Source organism: Eumetopias jubatus, unplaced genomic scaffold (assembly GCF_037043125.1).
Source record: "Eumetopias jubatus isolate StellerSeaLion01/CBP00866 unplaced genomic scaffold, mEumJub1_p1.0 scaffold_2, whole genome shotgun sequence".
Classification (NCBI taxonomy): Eukaryota; Metazoa; Chordata; class Mammalia; order Carnivora; family Otariidae; genus Eumetopias; species Eumetopias jubatus.
The window spans coordinates 16,435,899-16,460,186 of NW_028274808.1; the positions used below are offsets into that span (position 1 = coordinate 16,435,899).

General features: G+C 41.6%; 1 protein-coding gene across 4 annotated transcripts in view; it reads left to right on the plus strand.

The window, feature by feature from the left end:
* The first annotated feature begins 385 nt into the window (after positions 1–385).
* The window catches only part of SNX25 (sorting nexin 25), a 125,312-nt gene continuing 101,409 nt past the window's right edge, over positions 386–24,288 (plus strand). For all 4 annotated transcript variants that reach the window (XM_028099828.2, XM_028099829.2, XM_028099830.2 and 1 more), the window contains exon 1: positions 386–1,091. In XM_028099828.2, coding sequence (XP_027955629.1) covers positions 684–1,091 — 408 coding nt within the window. In that variant the 5' untranslated portion in view covers positions 386–683. The remainder of the gene's footprint in view (positions 1,092–24,288) is intronic.

Genomic DNA, 24,288 nt, shown 5'->3' on the forward strand with positions numbered 1-24,288 from the left:
GCAGAAATCTGGGGAACCGTAAGCATGGGAGATTCCTTGTCAGGGAAGAGCAGAGAGCGAGGATTAAGGGATCACCTGAGCCGGAGAATTACAAATGCTTCTGACACCTGCAGCAAAATTTTCCATCCACGGACGGCACCCTGGGGGGAGGGGAGGAGCAGCCCAGGACCCAGCAGTTATCCCGGCGATTGGTCGCGCCCCCTCTCCTTGAGGGGCAGCGACGGTCGGACCCCGCCCCCGCGCCGCGGGTGGGCGATGGGGGCCGGGCGCGGCCGGGCACCTCCCACCTGTCACTCAGCGGGCCGCGGCCGCCCTCCGCCTCCCCCCCCCCCCCCCGCCTGACAAGTACCTCGGGGCCTCCCCCACCCCCGCTCCGCCTCGGGCTTCGCCCGCTTAAGTCACAACGAGGTCCGGCTACCTGGGCGCGCCCGGCGGGACGGCTGCGGAGCGGGCGCCGGCGGGCGGCGCTGAGGGCTCGCTGAGAGGAGCTCGGCGGCGTCTGTCGGAGCAGTTCCCTCGGTGGGCCGCCGGCGAGGGCATGAGCGCCGACTGCCTGTGCCTCAGGAGCGGCGGCGGCGGGAGCGGCGAGGGGAGGAGGCGCCGCGCAGAGGCCACCGTCCAGGGCAGCGCCAGGGGACAGCAGGGCAGGAAATGTGCCTGTCCTTAGCGGCACAAGAAGCAGCATGCACCCCGATGCCACCGACAGCAGCGGCGCCGGCCTCAACCTCGCGCCGGCCGCAGCCAGCGGCGGCCGCCCTGCCCCGAGCGCCCCGGGCGAGCTGCGGCCGGACCCCCGGGAAGACGCGGCGGCACCGGGGGCCCCTGGCGGCGGGAGCTGGCGAGTGCCAGCGGCCGTGGTCGCACTCGCCGCCGTGTGCCTCTCCTGCCTGGGGCCCGGTTGCTGGCAGGCGGCCGGAGGCGCGGGGCCGTGCACCGTCCTGCTCGGGCTCAGCCTCTACCTGGGCTGCGCCACGGCCGCCTTCCTCCTGGGGACCCTGTTCTCCCTCGTCTGCCGGAGCCGGCGAGCCCCGCCGCCCGACTTCGTCGCCGCCTGGAGACGGCTGGCCGCGGCCGCCCGCCGCGCGCCGGGGGTAAGTACCGGTCTCTCCTCTGCCTCGCGCGCCCGGGGCCTCGGCTCGGCCCTCCCCCGCTTCCGGTGCCAGCCGCCCGCTCTCGGAGCCCGGGGTGGCGGCGGCGGGGCCCGTCCTCTCCGTCCCGGTTGCCCGGGAGGAACGGGGCTGGGGTTGGTCGGCCCGGCCGGCAGCTGCGAGCGATCCCCCAGCTCCCGCGGGAGGAGGGCTCCGGGCTCCTCCGGGCTTGCGAGATGCTCGCCGTTAGGCTATGTAGTTGCTCCACAACCATCCCCAGGCACAACCTTGATAGCTGAATAATCATTCCAAATCTTGGATGTTGCTCTGCAGTTGGCGACGGGAGCACTCACTGTGCGCGCGCGCTGCGCCCTATATCGGTCATTGTATTTCTCACCGTTCTCTGGGGGAGGTAACTTGATGACCTTTTACCGATGCGGAAACTTGTTCAGAGAGGCTAACTTGGCTTAGTTCTCACCCTGCCGGTACCTCTCACCCAACGCTGTGTACACTTTTCACCACACCATCCTGCCACCCACTACGTAGATCAGTAGCGCAGCCCCAGCTAGTTTCTGTGATTTAGAAAGGGGATGTCAGAAATCACTTCCGTTTGCAACAAAAGGAAAAGTATCCCCGGTGAGGTGTGGGACGGCAGGGCGGTGGTTAGGGAAGATAGGAATGAGCGCTTCTCTTCCTTAGTGCCAAACCGCTGCTTGATCAACCTCCCAGCTTCCTCTGGTAACCCTCTAAGTGCAACTTGATTCTGTTGTAGCTTGTTAGCTTGTTGTGTTGGGGCACATTATGCTGAGGCTGAGATTTGTTTCTGCCAATGATTTATTTAACACGGGTTTACTAAGAGAATTGTAACTTCCATTTCATAAGCCGGTAGGATACAGGATAATATCTCTAAATAAGCCAGTGAAGAAATAACTACACTCCATAAACCAGTGGTAGATGAATACACTATTGTTCAAGGCGATGGGGAAATAAAGTCCAGATTGACTGACTGACTGATTGATTGATTTGGAATTGGTTCTTGGTAGAGTCAGTGCTTTCAACCAAAAGCTGGGTATTAGCTGCTGGGACACAGAGCTAGTGGACAATGGCATTCGTGTTGGCAGGCAAGGCGAGCTGCTTTGAAGTTTAGTACTTTAGGGACAGTTACACAGTTTGCCCCACTGCCTGTGAGAAATAGGCTCACCAAGGCAGAAACAGATGTCCCTTCCCCTCCTGAGACTGCTGCCTGGTTTAACACCCCTGCTGACCAAGAGTTGCCTGACCACAGCAGGAGCAAGTGTCTCAAGACCTAGAGAGGGCCGTTCAGATCAGCAAAGAGTAGCCTTGCCCAGACTGAACACTCTGGGTAAAGTCCACACAAATTACTGGTATTTAAAGTTTAAGTGTCCATTACGTCATACTTATTCTGCCATATGTTTCGATGGCTAAGCACTCAAGAGCACAATACTTCTGCAGATCTCGTCTTGACACGGTTTCTCAAATTCACCTGCTGATGAAAACAACTTCACTTAATTTAAAAATATGGATTTGAAATTATAACCAATACACAACATAATTTGCCACTTAACTGCTTGACTGAATGATATTGTCATTAAACTGAAATTGCCCAGCCACTTTAGGGTAAGGGCAATGGCAGTGGTTCAGCTTCATAAAAATATTTGTTAGAAGGACCATTGCCCCCTTGGGTTTTGTATTTGCTTATAATATGATCTGCTTACTGTTTTGTAAATATCATCACTCTCTTCATCAAAACTACCCTGTCCTGAGTCGGTCACTTCTGAATGCAGCCCTCAGATAATAGCTGGAGGGTTGTACATAAGGGAGTCAGGCAACCTCACTCTGTAAATTGATGTAAGAGTTCAGTATATTGGGGCGCCTGGGTGGCTCAGACGGTTAAGCGTCTGCCTTCGGCTCAGGTCATGATCCCAGGGTTCTGGGATCGAGTCCCACATCGGGCTTCCTGCTCAGCGGGGAGCCTGCTTCTCCCTTTCCCTCTGCCTGCTGCTTCCCCTGCTTGTACACTCTCTCTCTGTCAAAAATAAATAAAATCTTAAAAAAAAAAAGTTCAGTATATTAAGGAACAGGAGCTTCTGTTTTCCTCGGTAGTCTCAAAAATTAGTAATGTTAATTTCTTTTAAAAGCTTTCATGTAACAGTCCTTTTTTCTCCTATCTAATTAAGCAAGAGTTGGTGGGCAGGTGTATTTTTCCTCTTGATTTTTCTCTACAATGATAGAAAACAAGGATCCTGATTTTACTAGCTGGTTTATTGATTTATAAATGATGTCCCCATTCTTTAGAGTATTGTAAGAAATTATAATTCAGTCAGTATGTATTTATCGAATGTTTTATATGAGCCAGGGATTATTCTGGAAGCTGGGATTGAATCAGTGAGACACATAGGAGCCCTACTCTCTGGAGATTATATTCTTATGGGAGATCAAGCCATAAACAAATAAATGAGGTATTTTTAGATAATGATAAATGCTTATGAGACAAAAAATAGGAGTTAAATGATTAAGAGTTCCTAGTAAGTGAGAGCAGGAAGTTTAGATGATGAAGTCAGGGTCAAAACCCGGAGTATTGCATTTTTGCCTCTGAAGGCATAGAAGCCTTATGTTGTGGGTTACCACCCTATTTCCTGGAAAATACATTTCCCCAAACCCCCCAGCTCATTTATACCTCTGGGTAGATAAAACTTGGATTAGCACCCAGAAAGATGGTTTAGTAGAGGAATTTGAAAAAATAGTACTTTAAAGGTGACAGAAAATGAAGCAGTATATGTAATCCTTAATGTATACAACCAGAAGATTTCAGTTAATCACTTCAGAAGAAGTGAAGTATAATTTTAAGGAGAGTAGATTATTGGTCATTCTTTGGAACTTGGATTCTTATAGTAGTCTTAAATGAGAAAATAAGGACATTAGGAAAATGTAGTTTCTAAGCTCTATATTGTAATTGAAATGCGTATTTTTCACATAAAATTTTATTTTATTTTTTTACAGGACTGGTGTTATTTACTCAAGCCTTTAGTTGTGCTGTATTGTTTATTTATTTTACCGCTTCCCCTAGTTGTGCTATATTTCTAAGTTGTATTTAGGTATTTTTTTTTTAATGTTCTGTTCTTTATGAATGGAAGCATAACATGTGGTGTAGTATAAAACATGTCACTTCTGTGGGGGTAGGCGCTGGACCACACAGGTCATCTAACATATGTGGAGGGGGAGGCTGTTTAGTAGTGAACCAAATGGTACCTCTTAAGATACAGTGACTACTTTACTACAGAAATTTTGATTCAGCATGAAGAAAAGAATCCTCATTTGTTCTTACACATTTTGGATTCTTCTAGTATCAGCCAGACAGGTCAGAGGCTGGGATCTATCCTTCTAGCTGTCCATTCTTCCTTCCTCTTTTTTTTCTTCTTGGTCTCCTTCTATAGAGAAAAAAAAATGCATACACCGTTAAAAGTAAACAACCTCAAAGAAGCCCAGACTAAAAGTGACAAGGGGTTTTTGTGTCTAGGAGTGTTTAAAATGCTTCTGCATGCTTCACAGTGTACTTATTGGCTGTAAACTCCATGTGGTTAGCATCCATGATTGACACCTTTTGTTATATCTTGCACTTAGAACTCAAGGAGTGTTTGCAGATGATGATAAAGAAACTTGTTCTTTCATGCTTTCCCCCTCCCATTAATCCAGTATTAGTAGTTATTGGGCATCTCCCATATGTGCATGAATTTTTATTTTTTGGGGGGGCAGGAATTACTGTTTAAAGTAGTAAAAATAATTTTCAACTCAAGTAGAAATAATATGTAGTGGTATATACAGGTACTAAGGAAGCTTTTTTATAAGGTCAGGAAAGTCTTACAGGTGATATCTGGGCCCCACTTTAGAAAAACCTGGACTTTGTTACAGGCCAGTGGACTAGAGCTGTGATGCCCTGGGGCTGCCCTGCTCCTGGGGTAAGAGTTGTTAGTCCAGCTTTGCTGAGCAGGCTGTCATAGCACGTACTGTCTTATGCCAGGCCAGTTAACTTGTCTGGCCCAAGAGCCTCAGCTTCACTGGCCACAGTTACTTGACCCTAGCACATCATCTAACCAAGGTAACAGAAAGAGAAAAATGGCAAAAGTGAATCAATAGTTTAGAAAACATTTTCTTTACTGGACCTGCCATACAAAGCGCATCTTCATATAATGGAAAAAAGGAAAATGATTTTTTTTTACAATTATTCTCATAGTCTATGGATTTTCTCTTTCACATTGTTATTTACTAGATGTTTCTTGATTTATGGTCCATAAATTCAAAAATAAGCAATGAAGTCATGATGATCAGAAGGCTGATACAAGAAAGTCCACAAAAGTAAAGTGCTTAGTAGCATATGGGAAACCAAAGTCCACTGCTATATGAAGAAAACATTAATGAGAGACTTTCCAAAGTTTAAGTAGATGGAAGAGTTCAGGTGGTTGATCAAATCTAATTAATAGGCATTTACTGGATATCTGCTGCATCTCTGCTATTAGGATCTTATTAGATCACTTTTTGCCTAATTAGTTGCTGAGTGCCTGAGCCCGGGACATAGTAGGCTCTCAGTAGATCAATTTTGCCTGAATAAATGGATTATTGTTTGAGACAAGACAATCCTACTGCCATTTTTAATCAAAATTTTAATCCCAGCATCCTAGAGAAGGGTCAGAGCCTTGCAATATGTGTTACCATGAGATTGGGAAATTGCTCTCTGGAAATGCAGAGCAGTGTTGTTAGTGTTGGGGAGGATTCAGAGATGAACAAGAATCTCCCTGTCCCTGCCCTCTCAGGCTGAGTAGATGGGACTGATAGAGAAGACTGGACGGGAGGCCAGATGTTTATAGAGACAGTAAAATACTCACACAGCAATCCATGGTGCCAGTTGGCTTGGGTAGGACTTCTAGAAGTCCTAAATGAGTTCTTTTACGAATACAAAAGTTCTTTGAGTAAAACAAACCTAATTTAGTTACTTGGGGGAAAAAGGAAAAAGAAACTGGGATTAGGGAGATTATATACAACCTCTTTGTGACTTTCCTTTATTATGCTAATGTGATAAACTAACCCTCAATAATTTGATAATGGATAATGGCATAATAAACTTACTGTCTTCAGAATGTTTGCATTTTAACCAGGGGATTTAAGTCAGGGTGGCTAGTGGGAAAAATGTTCTTGAGGAAGATGGCTTTTTGACAACCCCTTAAATCACAGGATCCTCCCTAGCTCTCTTTGTGGTCTAAAGGTTGTTTTCCTTTAAATTCACAGTATTCGTAATTTTTAAATTTAATTTTTTATGTAGATTATAAGTTCACATGTTTTTTTTTAAAAGCATATACAAGGGTGTACAGTGAAATTTTCTCTTCCTTATAGACAGTCATTATTGATAGTTGTTTATTCTTCCAGATATATATTATGCATATATAAGCAAATATAAATATGTATTCAAAGGGAGAAGTTTTTGATATCTATAATTTCTTGATACAAAAGCAATGATTACACATAAAGGACAGTTCTTTTTTATATCTTCATTATGAAGGCACTATTCCTTAAGCTTAGGAAACACAAGTTACATATGAATGATAAGTTCAAAGTAGGAAGATACAATACATGATTACGCCTGGAACATAAAAAAATGCTCATCAAAAACAGGACATGTATGCTAAAAAATACAGAAAGTGGGATTTGAATTTAGCAGAACTCTCTAAAGGAAGCAATATTTATTTTCATAATTTATACAAAAAATAAAGCGAGCAAACTGCTGACAATATATGTACCATTTAGGATTTGAGTTGCCACTGAGTATATGAGATGAATCACAAGAACTAAGATTGGAAAGGTAGTTTGGGCCACGTTGTGGAAGTCTTCAGTCAAGGGAACAGAGTTGGATTTTAGTCTGTAGGCTTGGCAGCTACTGACTCAGGAGGAGAAACACTATGTTAAAGTGCAGTGATAAAAAGTGAGAGTTAATGAAGCTGTGTGAATGGAGATGAGAATAAATTTGTGAGTGAGATTTTTCTTTGATGTAAAATATTGTTATCATTACAGTTAGGTTTAATTATCTTCTCCAGAGTGTTCCAACATTCTCTTTAAAACAATAAATTCAGCCCCAAAACAAAGGGTCCTCCCGTTCACAAAATGAAGACGACAGTTCCCAAGCTTGAGTGTTCGTTCTATTTGGAGCCCAAATTTTGGTCACTTCCCGGGAGGTTTATTTCTCTCTTGAATCTCAGGCCGTTTTTGTTTTTGTGTTGTTTTTGATGTCACCTTCGTAATTGAATGTTGCCTTCTTGAAATTATCTTAGGTTTCATTTCCCAACCTTATTTTGAGGTAGGGAGTACGCCCAGATTCCTGAAAATGTGTTCTTGTAGTCAGAATGGTGCACACAATTGTACTAAAATGGTGACTCAGCAGCTTTGGTGCTGAAGGCTCAGGCTTTAAGTATTAAAATAATAGCATACAAACTTGTGGTTTAAAAAAAGAAATTGCACCTTTGCTTTCGAAAGAAAAATATTGCAAACTTGGAATTTATTTTTTTACCCTTCACTATTAGGTCCCTTTCCAAACTAGGGTTGGGTGGGTGGGTGGGAATGATAGAAATGATAGGCAGCTCTTCTCAAGGGCTCTCCCGGATACCCTGAGCCCAGGATCAGGGCCTGCATCCATTACTCATTTCTACATCCAGTGTTAGTCCTGGGGAGTGTGCTTATACAGTTTCTCCACACACAGTGGAGGTTTCCAGGAAGTCCAGTGGGTTTGGGTTGTATTTTGATGGGTTTCCCAGCTCAGGTCCTGCTTTGGGAGAATATACTTAGGAGTGTGAGATATGCCTGCTCTGTCCCTGGGGCTGACCTGTGCTGGTCAGTTACTACAGGCACTGACCAGTCTGGTACATTTGTCAACCAGCCTGGGGTTTCCACGTCTGAATTGCCAGGAGCTGGATGTGAAGAAAAATGTGTATGGGAACTCCAGGTAAAATGTCTCTGAGGCCCAGGAGGAAAAAGAACAAATTGTACATTTTTAGGATAAAAAACATGAACTTGTTTAGGCCACTAAGATCTATTTAATAAGCTTTCAGTTTTAGTGTAGAATACTACTCTTGGAAAATTAGGGAGGTTTTTACAAATACTTATTCCTAAAGTAACCTGCATTTCTGTAGTTCTCAACCACCTGAATGTATGAGTGATATTATAGTGATGGTCGTAACTAAAATTTTATAGGCGTTTGCTCCTGTCTGCTCGGGCAGAACCTTGGTCTGCAGTGCCCTTAACCGCCCTTCCCAGTATTTCTGAGAGTCCATAGGCAGTGTCTTCTGTAATTGGGAATAAGCTTATTTATGGTCTTCTATTCCTGGTGCCTACAAAGCATTTGAGCATGGCTTTTCTGCCATCGCCGCTGGCAGTCTGTGAAGAAGCCCATCTCTTGTTGGGCTACTAGTGTCTCAGTCCCCTGAAGCTGGATATCCAGGTATACTTTGTGTTTTTTGTTTTTGTTTTTTGTAGTTTATAGTAGCTGAGAGTGTAGCCCTGTTTTGGATATGCTTTAAATTTTTTTTTTCACCCTTATTAAAGAAGCTGAGGAGCTGATGCTTCTGTTTGCATTTCTTGTGAAGAGAGCCCCTTTCCTTTTGTCCACCTGGCCAGGAGCAGCCCTTGGAGTCAAGCTAGAGCTTTCTCTGTCTCCAACCTTGAACCCATACATGCAAGCCACCTCCAAAAAGGCCTCTTTACCCTCTGTAAATCAGCTTTTATCCAAATATCCACCTGAGGGCTCCATGCAGGCTTTGCCAGTTTGTTAGACATGAAATTAATATTTTAACTATTCCAGAAATTTCACTGTGGTTTTTTCTGAGGCAATTAATCTCTTTTTCTTTCTGATTTTTTTCCATTTCCCTAAACCTTTCTGAGATTACAATCTCTAGATAAACTCAGGAAGTTGCTTTGTTTTCCAGATGTGAATTATGGTTGTTCTTGGTGTTTTTTTTTTATTATCTTAGGCAGTCTCACCCTTGAGCCCCCTGTAATAACCATCTCTACACGCAGGATTAGAGATTTATTCTTCTTTTTGGGCCTCAGTCTCATTTATTCAACTGCTTGACTTGGCATTAACAGTGGTGCCTGAAACTCAGCTAATCCAAGTGTCCCCATCCCTCTTCTATTGTCTTTTATGTCCATGACTAGCACCTCCTAACGTCAGGTCCCACAGCCAGAAGCCTTTGAGTTCCCTGGACATCTCCTCCTCCTCACTTTCCATATGCCATCCATCATCAAGTCCTGCTTCTTACTTCTTGAGTATCTTGCACCCATCTACTTCTTTCCATCTCTCCTGCTTCATCACAACTGCCATCATGTCCCATCTAGATGACCGCAGTAGCCTCTCACTTGGTCTCTCTGTCTCCTTTTGTTGGCATTTTAAAAATACAAACCTAATCAATCCATCTTCAGCAACATGTTTAATTAAAAATCCACCAGTAGCTTCCTGTTCTTCCCAGCTTTTCAGCCTCATCTGTCTTCACTACCTTCATCCTCATGTTCCATCCTCAGTCCTCAAAGGGTCATGCTCCCTCCTTCACTGGCAACTTTGTATATAGCTTCCTCTGCTTGGAGCAGCCCATTGCCCCCTTACCTAGTTAACTTCTTTTCCCCAGACCTCAGCCATTGCTTCTGCAGAGATGGTCTCCCTATCTGCTGTGTATATTCTCATGGCACCACATACCTTTTCTTTATTCTGTATCTATCACAACTATAATTTAGACCCCCTTGGATGACTCCTTGTCTTTCTTGATCTCCACGAAGGCAGAATCTCCACTGTATCTTTAACTTTAGCATGATTTAGTAGGTAAGTGATAAATCTTTCTTGACTGAATAACTGGGAATCAACAGAGCATTGACAGTAAGATAATCGTTTTGGAACTTGTCTGAATTTGAATCACATGGCTCTGCTCTAATAACTGTGACTATGGGCAGCCTGCTTAAGATTTCTAGACCTCAGTCTTCCTGTCTGAAAAATGGAGATAATAAGTAATTTCAAGGGTTGTTGGGAACAATGTTATAGTATTTGAAAGTGCAAATTCTAGCATTTGTAAAAGTGCTTTGAATATAGAAGGTGTTAAATGGTAGATTTTACAGTATCACTTTTGAAAAGAACTTTTTATTATAAAATAAAAAATGCAGATTCAGAAAATCACACAAAATAAATGTATAGTTGGATGAATGATCATAAAGAGAATACCCTTGTAATTTCCAAAAACCCCAGAAGCCCCTCTGTATCTCCACCCCATGTCAGCCCCTTCTCTTACACCTAAGTAACTGTCTTGACTTTATAATAATCACTTCCTTGCATGCCATTATAGTTTTATCACTCAAATGTGCATCAGTGAGCATTGTAGTTTTTTCTTGCCCATTTAAAAAATATGTTAGTTTCCCCTCTATCCTTTTCTTTCCTTTACAGTTTATCTGTGAAGAACCTGGAGCATCTGTCCTGTGGAGTATCCTGTAGTTTGGGTTTTGCTGATTGTGTGTGAATGATGCAGTTCAGCATGTTCCCCTCCTTTGTATGTCCTGCATATTAGCAGCTGGATCCAGAGGCTTGATCAAACTTGTGTTCAATCCCTTTGGCAGACTATAGATGGTGGTGTGACCTTTCATCAGGAGGCACATAACATCATCTTTCTTTTTGTTATATGAGCAACTGTTGATGCTTGATACTTAGATCCACTAACTTATTGGGGGTGACAAAATGGTAATGTTTTAATTCTGTCGTGGGGTCTGTCTGCAATACGAGCTACTGGAACCTGTTCTGCTTCCGGGCAAGGAGTGATATCCCGGGTTGGACATCTGAGTCCGAGTGAAGGGTGGTGGTCACGTGGCCCAGATTTACACAGTCTGCCAGCCCTTCTCCAAAGCCCTGGTGACCCATTATGAGAAATATGTGGATGGGGGAAAAAAAAAGGCAAAGAAATATGTGGATGAGGCTTCCAAGAAGGAGATCATTTTCATTTTCATTTTCATGTCATCCTTTCATTTTCATTTATTGGTTTGAATACTTTTTAAAAAGACACAGGTTTCTCTCATCTGTTTGGTTCCGCAGTAGTACAGTTCACACAGAAAAGCAGGGTAAATGTGAGGTTCCCCCCCAATTATTTCTAAAATAATGAGTTGATTCCCCATCATCCTCCGAAGGTGATCAATTGTTTTGTGTTTTGAAAAAAAATTAGGAACTTATGGATTTGAACACTATAGATGGGTTTCAGTCAGTTGTAATTATCTTTTTTCAAGCTTATATAATCCCATCTTCGGCTAGTGGGAGCCTTTTGAAGTTGGCTCCTGAGACCTTTCAACATGACCCTACCTTTTGATATGACCCTGATTGGTTTTTGAGAGTTTTCTTGCTATCTGGTGTAAAAGAATAGTTCAGGTTCATCTTGAGCATTTTCTGCTCTCACACCTGGAATTAGCCATTTCTTCAAACAGAGCCATGATTTCTTTTAGTGGTACATGGAATTTCAAGAACCCATTCTGCCTCAGCTCTGAGCAGCACAGCCAGACCCAGATCTAGCTGTTGGGACTTCATTTGCTTTGTTTGTAGGGTGACCAATGGACCTGATTTGCTTAGAACTGTCTTGGTTTTAGCACCAAAAGTTCTGTGGCCAAAGGGGAAAAAATAAAACCAAAAAACTCATTCTAGGTGTTAGGGAGGCTCATTGCTATTGGTTAGGTCATTGTTTCTTGGTTTTCTCTATGGAGAAATCTGGAGAAATATGTGTGAGATTGGTCTTTTGCAGAGAATTCACTCAGTTTGTTAGATTTATATACTCTGTATGTCTTGTTAAAGGCAAGTAACACTTATTTTGAACAGTGCTTTGTAATCATCTTTGCCACTTGCTTATCATAGCTTATACTGGCATTGTTCATGGGTTCAGGGAAAGAGTTTCTGTGGTCTCCATTGAATTCATTGCACTCCAATCCATGGTTGTGAATATAGCAGACAGATACGTGCACTACGGGAATCCTAATGTGAATGTTAGAGAGTGAATGCCTTAGTAATTGTTGTAACTAAACTTAACATTTATTGCACTTACTGTATGCAGGTGGATGTATGTATTACCTAATTTAATATTTATACCTACCATGTGAGGTAGGACTTTTAATTCATTTTACAGATGGAAAAACTGAGGTTTAGAGCAGCTGACTAAAGTACCCATGCCATGTAGCAAGTGGAGGAACTAAGAATTAAACCGAGGTATCTCTTACTCTGGAGTCTATACACTTAACCACTATATTACCCTTTTAATTATTAAAGGCTAGTGTCACCTAAATCAGGTTTAAAAAAACTTGAAATTCTTTGAGATGGTTCTAGTATCTGTTTAGGAATTAGTGTCACTTTAGAGGTCTCAGGATGAATAGGATGATGTCCCAACTGCCCCTTCTGTGCTCATGAAGATCATTGCTAATTAAGTAAGGCCATTTTTTTTGTTTGTTTGTTTTTCTGCTGGTTCTGGATGAGGTCTCAGAATCCCTTTTTTTTTTTTTTAAGATTTTATTTATTTATTTGACAGAGAGAGACACAGTGAGAGAGGGAACACAAGCAGGGGGAGTGAGAGAGGGAGAGCAGGCTCTCCGCTGAGCAGGGAGCCTGATGCGGGGCTCGATCCCAGGACCCTGGGACCATGACCTGAGCTGAAGGCAGACGCTTAATGACTGAGCCACCCAGGCGCCCCTCAAAATCCCTTTCAACATAGTATTCCAGGCAACCACTAAATATTTACTAGAGTAGGCACATAATGTGAAACCTATCTGCCATTCTGAGTGAGAACCTCCTGGAAGGGCAGTGATTCCTCTAGATTCCCGTAGTACATTTCTGTGTCTGTATTACTGTCATCACTTTACTATATCTTAATAGTCATGCAGTCTTCTCATCTGCTCTGGTAAAAGCCACTTTTCTAAACTATGATCCATAAATACTTAATTCTGAGAGATGCTTTTAGGTATACTGCAAAAACAAGAGGCAGGATGAGAGGCTTGTTTGGTCACGTAATTTGAAAAACTAAGTTCTTGAAGCTTTATTCATTAAAAAAGATTTTATTTACTTATTTGAGACAGAGTGATAGAATGTGAGAGAGAGAGAGAGAGAGAGAGAGAGAGAGAGAGAACGCACAAGCTGTGGGGGGGAGGCAGAGGGAGAGGGAGAAGTGGACTCCCCACCGAGCAGGGAGTCGGACACAGGGCTCAATCTCAGGACCCTGAGGTCATGACCTGAGCTGAAGGCAAATGCTTAAGCGATTGAGCCACCCAGGCGCCCTGTTCTTGAAGCTTTATAATGTGCATTATTGTGTTAACGTTCTGAGAAATCCTGTCGTAAAGGAATCTGTTAAACTGTACTTAATCCTTGTTTTCTACACGTGACCAATCCCTATATCCCACTCTTTTTTTTTTAAACAATAAAGAAGGTGTATTAAGAAATCATATAAAATCTGGAGGTAGGACAGGCCCAGTCCCCTTGTGGGGACTGTCAAACCTCCAGCACCATTTCTTTGTAAATTTCTGCCCTCCCTTGAGGGGGATTAACTCTCAGACTGTGGCTGGTTGACTGTAGCAGGCTCAGGTGCCACAGCCACAAGGATGATATTTAGAGGAAGAAAGGCCCTTTTTAGAGCAAGGAAAAAGTTATTAGAAATGCCTCTGGCAATGTTCCCTTCACATCTTATTGTCTGGGTTTGGGCAGGTTTCCATTCCTAACGAATTTTTGGCAAGGGGGATGGGACTTCTGTGAGTGACCCAAGCGGATCCTTTAGGAAGCAAAGAAATAATAGAGTCAAAACAATGAGCATTTCACTTCACCTCACAGGTCTTCGTGACTAGGGCCAACCTCTCTTTTTAGCCTTCCACTCATTCTTAAAGCTACCTTCTGTTCCTGAATTTACCTTTGTGTGGTGGATGTGTGAGTGCCCACATGCCCCTGGGGAGGCCACTGCCTCCATTTCTACATGGTCACTTCTGCTTGTTGTTAAAGGTCCATTTCAATTGCCCTTCCATTCAGTCAGGTTTACCTGCCCTTTGGTTCTGCCCAGTAAACATTTATTGCAATGAGGAGAGGGCAAAGTCTAGGTTAATTCCAGGGTCTGGCATGGGTGGATGAATGGCTTCAGGTGCCATTTGTGCAGGTTTGGAATGGTGGAGGTAATGGGCTTTTGCCATGTAGATTTTGAGAGCCCCGTGGATATGTTGAGCCTGCAGTTAGGTATGCAGGTCTGCAATTTTAGGGAGAGGCCAAGATGAAGCAAGTCAGGATACAGGTGGTAGCTAAAACTACAAGGTGGGTGAGGTTAGCCTGTAATGGTTGAAACCAGGGAACCAGAGGGTGGGCGGAGGAGAAGCCGCTCACTGAGGTGTGAGAGGAAACATTCCAGGGCAGTGAGCAGGAGAGAAAAGCCCAGAAAAGCAGGGAATTAATGGCAAGTAGCGTCCGGTGTAGCAGAGAGGTCCGGAACGAGGACCAAGAGGTGTCCACTGGCTTTGACAACTGGGAGGTCTTTGGAGACTTGTGCCAGTGGTGTTTGGGGAGGCAAAGGCAGATGTGGGGGCAGAAATGATATTCTTGTGGGTAAAGAGTGAGCAGGAGGTAAGGAAGGAGAGACAGTATTTGGACAATGCTCTTTATAACCTTGGCTGAGGAGGAAAGAAGAGAAGGCAACATTTATAGGATAGTGTGTGTGTATTTGGGGAAGTTTTTGTTGAGTGGAGAGATGTAAACCCATTTCTGGGTTAAAGGGGAATCTTGAAAAGTAGAGAGGAAGGGCCTGAAAGTCTCCGAGCTAGCGGATGATTGAGAGGGCAGTGTCCAGGCAGACAGGACCAGAGCGCTGGTGGAGGGCTGAGGCTTGAGACTAGCGGGAAGGAGGAACAAAGGGGAGGGTATAGGGAGAACCTCATAGCAGGTTGACAGGAAATTCAGATGTTTCAAGCTGAACCCTACTTTCTTGGTAAGTAGGAAGTAAAATTAATGGTTGGTGGTTAAGAGGATGACAAATGTAAAGGATAATCTTAAGAGGTGGTGAAAAGGTTTGGGGGGAGGAAAAAACAACCTATTGGAGAAAATAACAGCAAAAACATTTGTTGAGCCCGTAACTGTTGTACCCGGGCCCTATACCAAGTACATTCTCATTCAGTCCTCGCAGTAACCCCATGAGATAGTTACTGTTATCCCCATTTTATGCGTCAGGAAATCATTTTAAAGAGGTTAAGTGACTTGCCAAAGGTCAGGTTTTTGAACCAGGGATACAGGCTTTTTCTGACACTGGAGCCAGCCTCTCAATTTTTATGCTCTACTGTCACACAGGGGAGAGGAAGCCTAGCAAAAATAAGTCGACATATTGTTTCAGAGATAAGGGCAAGATGTGGGTTGGAGGCCAGGAGAATGTGGTGACACCCACGGGCACGGTTGTGATATTTTTGTAGGAGGACCACTCAGCTCCTGCAGTGGAGCCAAGAAGGAGCCAGGCTGTGGAACAGGCCAGGGTGCAGGAATCCTTGATGAGAGTTGTTCAGGTGTCAGCTAAGCCAAGGAAGGAACAGAGGCCAGGAGGGAGCTTAGAGAAAGGGGGAGGGTCAAAGAGATTGTCAGTCTCCTAATGGTCATGCCACAACCTTGGGTGTGGCCACAAGAAAGGGGGAGTGGTGAGGAGGGTCCTGGGGCTGAGGAGCCAAGACATTGTGTTGTGGATGTGATATGCCCTGATGTTTCACGCTGTTCATCTTCCTATTTCTCTTGTGACTGAAGGAGTTGCCTTCAGAACCTGTCTGGTAAAATGTCTGAGGAGAAAGCTTGCATTATACATTATGAAATCAGAGACAATGGGAGAGGCGAAGGGTGGGGAGAGTGGGGTTGTTGTGTCTTGACTGTTTTGCCCAAGTCCAGCTCTGGCAATACCAGTGTCCTTCATGGCATTAGCTTGGAATTATACTTGGGCGATTTTTGCCAAATAAATGCAATAGAAGTTAGGTAATAGAGTTGTTGTTTTTCTTTAGAAGAGTATGTTTTAGCCAAGTTAAATTTCCAAGAATGGTTTCATTCAATGCCTGTTCTCAGTGTAGACCATTCTAGGAATACAAATAATTTTTGATTCAAGAACTGCATTTAAAACTACCTCTTATTACCTTAACTGATTTTTCTTGTCTCTTAAAGTGATTAATGGTTTGATAATATTGTGGAATAGAAATTCTTTGGAGAAAGAATTCTTTGAGAATACAAATGAAATATTGTAATTATCATTTCAGTTAACTGAGCAAAGTCAAAGTTAGGAGTAAATCTTTTGTGATTCTGCTTCCAATTAATGTAAAATGATTGCTATACTCTTAAAATCTTCTGAATAGTAAAACACTTCTTAGTTTTTTTCAGGGGTCATAACTTTTGTTATCACGACTATCATTTAGCATTTCTTAAAGTGTAGTCTAAGGGTCCATAAGTAATTTAAGAATTTTTGTTAAAAATGCTCTACTTATTTCAAAGACACACCTTACACTTTCTGAATTAGGAATCTTGGAGGATGCAACCTAGAAATCTGCATTTGAGCAAATTCCCCAAGTGATTCTTGAAAACTGAGTTGGTGTGTTTTCAAGCAATGGATAGTGGCTTCTGGGTGTCAGCAGGGGCAAAGGAAACTCAGAGCCACATGTGGTATTCGTATATGTTTATATACCTACGCACCAGCATGGCCCCCTTCTCAAAGATGGAATGACTACAAAGGCCTATCTTTAATACTATGTTTCTTTTCAGAAGAAGTTTTAGTCTTTGAATTTCAACCTTTATTTTAGATAGGAATGGAAGAAATAATTTGTATGATCTAGATCTAGGCTGAGACAGTTAACTTTTTACTCATCTGTTAGAAGGGATTAAAAAGTCAGCCTCTGAGTAGTTTCCATTTAATTTCGTTTTCGATTTTGTATAGCCAGTATTTTTTATGGCAATAATTCATCTCCTACATTTCAGTATCTTGTATATATTTGTTACCTGGGCCACTCTACATGGAGCTCAACTTTTTGCTTTAAGGGAACTGTGGAAATAGAGATCCTACTGAATCAAATTACTAATGTGATATTTTCCTAACTAGGTATGTACTAAATATTTAATCATCAGTTTTTATTTAAAAGCTAGCCAGCAAATTAATAATGGTATTATGGTATTTCAGGACAGTAATGGAATATTAAAAAAAATTGCTTTCATTACTAAAGATCTCTGAAAAAAGCAATTCTACATGACTCATGTATTTGTTGAGTTACATGAAGCAGAGGTAATCACTCTGACTCCTTTATCATTTGTAGTGAGTGGTTTCAGTGAGAACTTTGATGAGATGAGAGTCATTCTTGTAATATACTTCAATATGTATGAACTTCAAAATTCTTACGAAATGATTTCCTGGGTGGACTGTATATTGAGTAACTCCTCCATGACCTGGGCTGGAGAGCAAAATGTAGAGAAGATACCAGGCTAGAAAGAATATTAGAATTCCTCAGCATAGCCTCCCTCTTTAAAACGGTTTCCTGATCCATAAAATGGGAATAACAGTAACTATCTCATGGGGTCACTGTGAGGACTGAATGAGAATGTACTTGGTATAGGGCCCGGGTACAACAGTTAAGGGGTCAACGAATGTTTTTGCTGTTCCGTTCTCCAGTAGTTGTCCCCCACCGCAAACCTTTTGCTACCTCTCATTTGATTGTGGGCTTCCATTAAGAATAGATTAAGGCCCATGAACCCAGAGAGTGTAATTTCTTTACCTTTGTCTCTGTAGTACCCACCTAAGTGGCAGCAGACACACAGGATTCTCAGTAAATGTTAGATGATTGAATGAATGGATGGAAATGTGTGATTCATATCATGGAAGCCTGTGATTTCCTGCATGAACTCAAAATTACAATGGAAGCCAGTGATAAAATGGTTACAGAATTTTTATTACACAGACCTTTTCAGGAAAGCCCAAAGCTTATGTCAGTTTTCAGTTACCCTTCCTGAGCCAGTTTGCTTTTCCTCATTCTCCTCCTTCCAGCCCTAGTGTCTGTTCTACACTTGCCAATTTAGGTAAACTGCGGCTGCCTGTGTGCTTTCAAGTGCATGTTAGAATTTCAGTTTCCAAATCTATGTCTGATGTGAAATATACTTAAATTTCTCTTAAAATCAAGTAAAGTGTGTTTTCTAAGGATCTTCAGATTTAAGTCCTTAACGTTAGAAATGAAATACATTTTTCTTCCCATTAGTCTAATTCTTCCAACTGAATGGAAAAACAATCCTAAATGTATTAACCTACCTCAAAATCTACCTCTGTTGATCAATTAATAGAGAAATATTCATTTTTCTCCTGGAAAGTGGATTATTAACCAAGAAATCTGCTTGGGACAGTAAGACCTGAAAGCATGAAAGGTTGTAATACTAATCACATGTAATAGAACTCATAATTATTTTGGGGGGAAGGAAATTAACATAGTAAAAAATAATTAGACCATGACTCTTGGAACCATAATAAGAACCTGTATTTGTAAACTGTTTTATAATTTTAAAGCACTTTCACATGCATTATCATTCTTGCAATGCAGAATAATCCTTTAATAGAACAGAAATTATTTAAATTGAATCGAATCTCAGACAGGTGGATATGTTCACTAGAACTCAGCAAGAAAATGGCAAAGAACCAACTACAGCCTACATTTTCTGGGTATTAATTTAGTGCTCTTGCCACTGTAATGTAATGTCCTATGCTTTTGCCATAGTAATAACAGGGGGATTGTGCCCCAGCATAAAGTATATTTGAATTTCATTCTTGTTCAGAGAAAAGATCTGATTTCATACTCCTTCATAGGATCTAGTCTCAGATCCATCCCAACTGAAGATCTTTCATTATAGAAATATAAACAGAACCTCGATTCCTACATTTGATGCATACAGGCAGGGTTGGCCTTTAGCCTGACACAATAATACTCTGACAAATGGTGTAATAAGCTACAGAAGCTACTGATAATCTAATCTACCATTCATCTCTTGCCAAGTTCATTTTAGTTAAAATTGTGATGGGGATTTATATTTCTAGAGGTCCCGTTGGCTTTACTGTCTAAGTATTCCTCAGGCTAGAGAAGGCCCTGACTTGCTCCTGCCTCTTTAATTCTTCTGCATTTCCCTGTCTGGAAGTCCCCTGCAGCATTGGGCTTTCAAGGTACAAAGTTTAGGGTTGGCTGAAGAGGCTGGAAAGGGATATTTCCGGTTCACCTCTGCATAGTTTGTGCTTCAGAGCATCCCCCAAACCCTCCCACCGTGCCCTGTTGTTCCTTCAGTTTGTTCTTAGCTGATAAGACCCCCTGAAGCACAAAATTCTTGAGGTATACAGTCCTTTGAAGGAAGTCAGAGTCTAAATCCAACTGTATATTTAATAGACACTTAGTATTTTTTTAGAATGTGTTTTGGTGGTACTACACTTAGATCAATAGCATAGAAATGAAAATATTTTTTCATTTAAAATAGGAAAAAAAATAATGGAGACAAAGTAAATGTACAAAGTAAATAAGAGAATAGTCACATTGTGGTATAAGTCATTCAAAACAATATATTCCAAATCTTTTATTTCATAAAAGATGCTCATAATGTAATATTGAGTATGAAAAGTCAGTTCCAGAGCTGTGTGAATACTGATCCTAATTTCTATTAAAAAGTATGAAAATGAAAAAAGTACCAATAATAATTTGTAGTTATTATTGCGTTACCAGGCACCCTTGTGCTTCATGTGTGTCAACTCATTTAATGCTCTCATCAACCCAAAGAGGCAGGTACTATTATTATGTTTATTTTAGAGATGAAGAAATTGAGGTACAGAAAAATAAGTTACCCAAAGTTACTTAGTAAGTGTTGGAGTCACCCACTAAGAGGAAATACACCAAAATGTCAGTAATGATTATCTCTGGATTAATGGTGTTATAGGTCAATTTAATTCTTTACTTCTATAATGTAGAATGTGTCTCTGCTCTTTATGTTATTAGAAATAGCATTTTAAAAAGAAATTAAAGCATGTTTAGGATCTTAGAAAAACAATATGAGAACATGTGTAGGTTTGAATGTCAAAGAACCTTTTTCTATTATGTCTGAAATAGAAATTATACTTGGTTAAGGGGCGGGGGAGACACAGATACTACTTCTTTCCGTCAGTACAATCTCCCTTAATGATAACGTCTCAGTGTATGTGTTTGATAATTTTCTTTTATCAATAAAGAAGATGAGACCTTTTTGAGTTCATGATTAAACATTATAAAGCACAGTCCAGGAAACTGGCTTCTGATCAGATCAGACCAGGTTTTGTTTGAATACTCAAATACTTCACCAGTAATAGAAAGTGTAAAGGCACATACACTGTAGAACATCTCCAGGAAATGTACACTTTCCTCCTTTTAAAGTATAGCCTCAAAGGCAAAAATATTTCAAGAACAATGTTTTATTATGTTGTGTCTTATTTTCCTGTTACTTGACTTTTCCAGGCCTTCTTCTTACTTTCATTTCTGCCGTTCTTTTCCTTTCAGAAAACCAACCAACAAGCCATCCAACCAACCCACTGATTAGCCTCAATCTGTTGAAAGTTGGTAACATTCTGAGTTTTATTAGTGATAATAGGTCTACTTTGCTATTAGGTGCCAGGCACTCTTCTAAGTGCTGTCTCGGAGCCAGCAATTACAGAGTAGAGGCCCATGGTTTCAATGTGGCTCATGGTTTTTGGCCCCAATGGTGTAAGCCCACAGTGTTTGGAATAAGAGAATTACTCAGAGATAACATTTGAGCTTTTTGATTTACGTTTTTTGTTGAAAAGAGTTGGAACATCTAGCTGTACAGTGTTGGCAACTCCCTTAACTCATTTATATTCCTTACCAGTCTCCTGTTGTCTTTTTTCATTTTTGGACCTCTGATAGTAGTTATTTAATCCCCTGAGATATTCTAAGCCTGCTGAAGCTAGAGAGGGAAGTGGCTGGGTCAAGGTTCTACCATGAGTAAAACGCGCGGTTGGACGGACTGGAGAGCCCATGTTGTCTCTACTCTGCCCTGCTGCCCTCACAGCTGTGTAACGTGGCTACTCAGCTTGGTGTTAGGCATGACTTTTATTGCTCATGTCACAGTCTTTTGTCAGTGTCTTAGTCAAATGAGATGGATTTTCAAGTTTTTTATCCTTTTTTTTTTAAGATTTTATTTATTTGACGGAGAGAGACACAGCGAGAGAGGGAACACAAGCAGGGGGAGTGGGAGAGGGAGAAGCAGGCTTCCCGCGGAGCAGGGAGCCCCATGCGGGGCTCAATCCCAGGACCCTGGGGTCATGACCTGAGCTGAAGGCAGACGCTTAACGACTGAGACACCCAGGCGCCTCTTTATCCTATCTTCTTGAGATAGCCTTTCAAGTTTCTTAGTCCCTTATCTTCTGAGGAAGGCTCTGTCTGATTCTTGCATTTCTTTGGTTTTGGAGAAATTATTTTTTGAGTCTGAGGCAGAAAATGATTGGCTTGAAAGGAGTGATGATTTTGAAAATAACATAGTTTGAGAATGAGAGTATTAGTCATGGGATCCCAGGAGTAGTTGTCAGTTGCTGAGAGTACTTGGAAAGACTCAGCCATGTGACAGGTCCATGTAGTTAATGGTGATGATCAGGAGTTTGTGTTTGTTTTCCTAAGATAAATCACTATTTCGGTACCTTATAAGAAATTATACCCATTACTCTTTCAGCTCTGTGCAACTGTTTTTCTTTTTAAAGTAGACTAAAATGCATTAAAAAATTGTTTTCACTGTATAAACATATACTGAAGGAGAACAAGGAGAGTGGCACTTGTTTATTTGAGTAGTCCAGGTAATGGGCATGAAAGCATTTCCAAGTCATGGGCTGGTGGGCCTGGCCCTGTTTGTGCTCCCTCAGGAAGCAACACAGTAAGTAAGCAATGTCATGCTTATAAACAATGGACAGTGAGGTACTTGTCTTGGCTGGATTCCAGGTGGTTTCTGATTGTTTAGTTGCTAATGATGGCAGAGTACCCAGGTCTCTCCACGTGGATTCTCTCTGGATGTTGCTTCCTCCCGTGAGGGTGTCTGTAGCTCTGACACAAAGGCAGTCAGGGTGTATTTTGGCTATAGATTAAAAGCTCATCTTCAGAAGTGAACAGAAAGCTGATATGTACTCAATAAAGGGTTTATTGATATGGTATCTGCTCCTTGATGCTGGAGGATTTAGTCACATATATTAGAAAAAAGCTTTCTGGTTTTGCCCTGTCTTTGGAAAACATTTTTAAAATGAGCAATTATATGTTGGGACCTCATCTTCCCTCCAGAGAACTCACCGAGTGATTAAAAATGAACTTAGGTTCGTTTTAAGCTAGATTTAAATCTTAAAATGAAGACAGAGTTCATTTATTTCAATTACATAAAAAACAAGGTGTATTTTTTACATGACAGGGGTACTGGTTAACCAAAAGCTCTTATGAGTTAATAGTGTGGTATGGATACTAAAAACTTTAATGAGAGCTGAGGGATCAGACTACATTCAAAGTCCTAATTTCTGGACTTGAAATCTTACTGAAGATTTATTTCTAGCACTTTGCTGCAGTGGGGAAGGTACAGACATTTTGATTTCCTGTTTCCCAGTCCTGGCATTTTAGGAAAGTGGCTGTCAGGAAGAGGTAGGCTTTCCTTGGGGAATGAGGCCTGTGACAGCGCAGATAGGGCAAGTTAACATTTGCCTTCAAGAATAAGTCTTTTGGGGAAGTCTCTGCCAGGCGGAGTTTGTTTTTTCAAACCTATAAATAGAAGAGAAATGAAGATAATTTTGGCTCAACTGTCTTCTGAGCCACAGGAATTTATTCCAATTTTGCATTTGTTGCAGCTAGCTAGCTTTCTCCCCTTCTCCTCCCTTCTTCCCTTTCTCTTTTCTTTTTCCACCTTGGGATAAGGATTAGTAAATTGCATATTTGTGATCTAAAAGAAATAGGGTATGTGTGATAGTGACTAACTTATACGTGTGTAGTAATTTAGAGATGAGGAGATTCTGGCTCCGTAAACATTAAATCCTTAAAAAAAGGAATTTTCATGCATGGTTTCTCAGTTATTTTGAGCCCATAATTTTTTTTTTTTTTTTCAATCTTCCTGTTCCTCTTACTCAGATTGTCCATCAGGCTGTGGGGATGAGATGGGGATGAAGAACTTTTTTCTTTCCAGTAAGGGCCAGTAACCCCTGGGGGATGGGGTGTGGGGAAATCCAGAATCCCAGATTGGAAAAACAGATTGAAAAAGTAATAGAGATTTTACTTAAAGAGCCAAAATAGAGAACATTATTCTCATACTCCTTTTAGATTAAAGAGAGTAAAGGACTTACTCAGCTACAGTCAGTAGTGGCAAACATGTTTATAATACTACAGATTATATCTAAGTATGAAGCAGAGGGAGGAGGGTATGTGGACAGATGGCAAGAAGTAGTAAAGCCATAATTAGGGACAAAAAAAGAGTAAAGGTAAGAATGAAAATATTTAAGTTTTGGAGGGGCGCCTGGGTGGCTCAGTCGTTAAGCGTCTGCCTTCAGCTCAGGTCATGATCCCAGTGTCCTGGGATCGAGTCCCGCATGGGGCTCCCTGCTCTGCGGGAAGTCTGCTTCTCCCTCTCCCACTCCCCCTGCTTGTGTTCCCTCTCTCGCTGTGTCTCTCTGTGTCAAATAAATAAATAAAATCTTAAAAAAAAAAAAAGAATTTGTAAAGATAGACACATAAGCAAAGAATATGCCTAAATATGTGTGCTGCCTGTCAGTCACATTCATACTTGCTTCTCTCCCGGCCCTTAAAGACAGCTTCTATTTTAAGAGCCCAGATTCAGGAATGTCTGAAATAAGTGTTGTTTGGCTTTGGTTTTATCATCCAACTAGTATTATGTACTAAAACTACCATACCTATATTTGGGAAGCCAAAGGCTTGAGAAATTATGATTATTTATTAGAATAGTGCTCTAAAAGTGTTAGCTCAAAAAAACTGTCCCCCAAAATGTGCAAGTTTTTAAATAGCTGATATTTTAAGAATTGCTGGAACTTTAAAATTCCTTTTGTTTCCTCAATTTTTTTCACAAAATAAATTTAAAAATTACAATAAAATATACTTTTAATTTTATAGCAAGCTACTG